Source organism: Notothenia coriiceps, unplaced genomic scaffold, assembly GCF_000735185.1.
Source record: "Notothenia coriiceps isolate Sejong01 unplaced genomic scaffold, NC01 NC01_scaffold00018571, whole genome shotgun sequence".
Lineage (NCBI taxonomy): Eukaryota > Metazoa > Chordata > Actinopteri > Perciformes > Nototheniidae > Notothenia > Notothenia coriiceps.
In genome coordinates, this window is record NW_011351272.1 from 1 (window position 1) to 2,208 (window position 2,208).

At 40.8% G+C, this 2,208-nt stretch overlaps 1 protein-coding gene across 1 annotated transcript in view; it reads left to right on the forward strand.

Annotated features, from left to right (window-relative positions):
* Positions 1 to 1,613: 1,613 nt before the first annotated feature.
* LOC104951120 (DNA ligase 1-like) overlaps positions 1,614 to 2,208 on the forward strand; it is a gene marked incomplete at its 5' end in the record, with an annotated part of 3,685 nt that continues 3,090 nt past the window's right edge. Inside the window, 2 exons of the mRNA XM_010777753.1 lie at positions 1,614 to 1,667; positions 1,858 to 1,929. Coding sequence (XP_010776055.1) covers positions 1,614 to 1,667; positions 1,858 to 1,929 — 126 coding nt within the window. The remainder of the gene's footprint in view (positions 1,668 to 1,857; positions 1,930 to 2,208) is intronic.

Here is a 2,208-nt window from a genome sequence, read left to right on the forward strand (position 1 = left end):
CCTCCTGTTCTGGTCGGATGCCCACGTTTTGCCAAAAGCCAAATGTTTCACCAGAGATGTTTGGCAGTTTTTTTTCTGGGTTTTGTTCAGTTTTATTTTTATATTACTGCTTTCAAAAAGGCTTTGGCAGCTGATACACATTTCTCTAGTATGTTGAAGAAAATAATCACAGTTTGCAAAGACACTTAACATGTTTCGTTCAGAAGGACAATATCAACATGTTTCCACCACTTTGTGATTTTTGAAGGTGTCTCTATTCTCTGTGTGTATCATGTTGTACTTTTCACTCAGTTGAAGTGGTAGGCCTGTTCACTGGAGCGGTGATGGTAGTGGTTTCTGAATGCTTTTACCTATTCACACTGTTGGCATAGAGGCGTTAATCCAATGGCCAGAAGTAAAAGGCTCACATTAGCTCACTATAAAGTAATATAATCTACATCACAGTTGCATCGCTGCACATCACCACCGCTAACTAAAGGCAGTCTTGTGTCAGGTTGAGGATGTTTTATAGTGTCTTCAAGCAAAAATCATAATCTCGATTATTTGGGTCAATAATTGATATCACGATTATTAAAAACGATTTTCCATTTACTTTAAAAACATCAATTTTTTTTTGAACAGTATGTTTTTCACAGTTGATTACCGTGAACTTTAAGTGTAATTCAACTGAAACATTTTATTTGAAAAAATAAAGTAATAATAATAATAGTTTTATTTCGATTACGTTGTTTTCGTAATCGTTGCAAGCCATAATTGTAATTGCGATTCAAATACGATTTGAATTGAGCAGCCCTACCTGTTTGTATGACACATCGAAGCAGAGGACATTCACCAGTGTGGTATTTACCGACATATTTCTGTCTGAGAACAAAATGCGAACATCTCTTCAGCTTGTTTTAACCATAGGCCTTATTTCAGACTTCTATCTACGAACACGCTCCCAAAACACATGTTGACTTCGATACAAGGGAACCCAAAGTGCTAAAACGCTCAGTTATTTCATGGCTTTAGGACTCGTTTCTGCACCACTCTATGCCAAAAGCGTGAATAGGTAAAAGCATTCAAATAACCACTACCATCATCGCTCCAGTGAACAGGCCAAGAAAAATACAAAAGACAAACACAGAGAATAGAGAGACATGTGGCTCCTAAAAGCTCACACATAACTACAGTCTCTGCTAGTACTTCTTAAAGGTCCCCTGTGGAGTTATCTTCAAAGTTTCTGTTTACATGAAGTTGTACTTGGCACTTTGTTTGTTTTCTTGATTCCTAAGAAACCTATGAAGTGACTTTCCTTCCTTATAAGAGATAAGCAAAAGCATTTGTTGGCATCTTGTCGAAACCTGAATGTCTAAATGTACTTGCTGGCAGTCTCCTTCTTCCCTGCTGTTGTTATTTTAATGGCACAACCTGATTTTTAAATCACTAGTCTAAAGGAATCTACTAGCCAAGACGAAGAAGCCTAACACACACACAGAGGAATGGATTCACAGAAAGCTGCAACCTGAACTTGCTATTCAGTATCGTTCGGTGTAGTCCGGGCCACAGGGGAATCGCTGTACTACGGCATAGTGGAGACTGGAGACACTGACGGGAGTAAATAAGTGTGGAAGAAACGGGATGAGGTGAGAGTGAAGGCAGGAAGTGCTGCGCTGGAAGAGAGAGAGGTGAACACACAGGAGGTGTAATGCTGTGAACAGGTAGCGTGCTTAGCTTTCAAGATGAACTGAGGAGAAATCAAAGCGCGCTTTGTAACAAGTCCCAAGATTGGATGTAACGATTTTTGAATAAAAAGGGTCTATTTGCATATTTTCGTCAATAATGAAATTTGTGTGTTTCTGTAATGCCTCCCTGCAGGACGTGGACGCTTCGGAGATCAAAGTGCAAGTGTGTGTGTACGCCTTTGACCTCCTCTATCTCAACGGAGAGGTAAGACCCTGATGAGGGAAATATTACCCAGAGGTCTCTCTCTCTCTCTCTCTCTCTCACACACTCTCACACACTCTCACACTCACTCACACACTCTCACACTCACTCACACACTCTCACACACTCTCACACACTCTCTCACTCACTCACACACACACACACACACACACACACACACACACACACACACACACACACTCTCACACACACACACACACACACACACACACACACACACACACACACACACACACACACACACACACACACACACACACA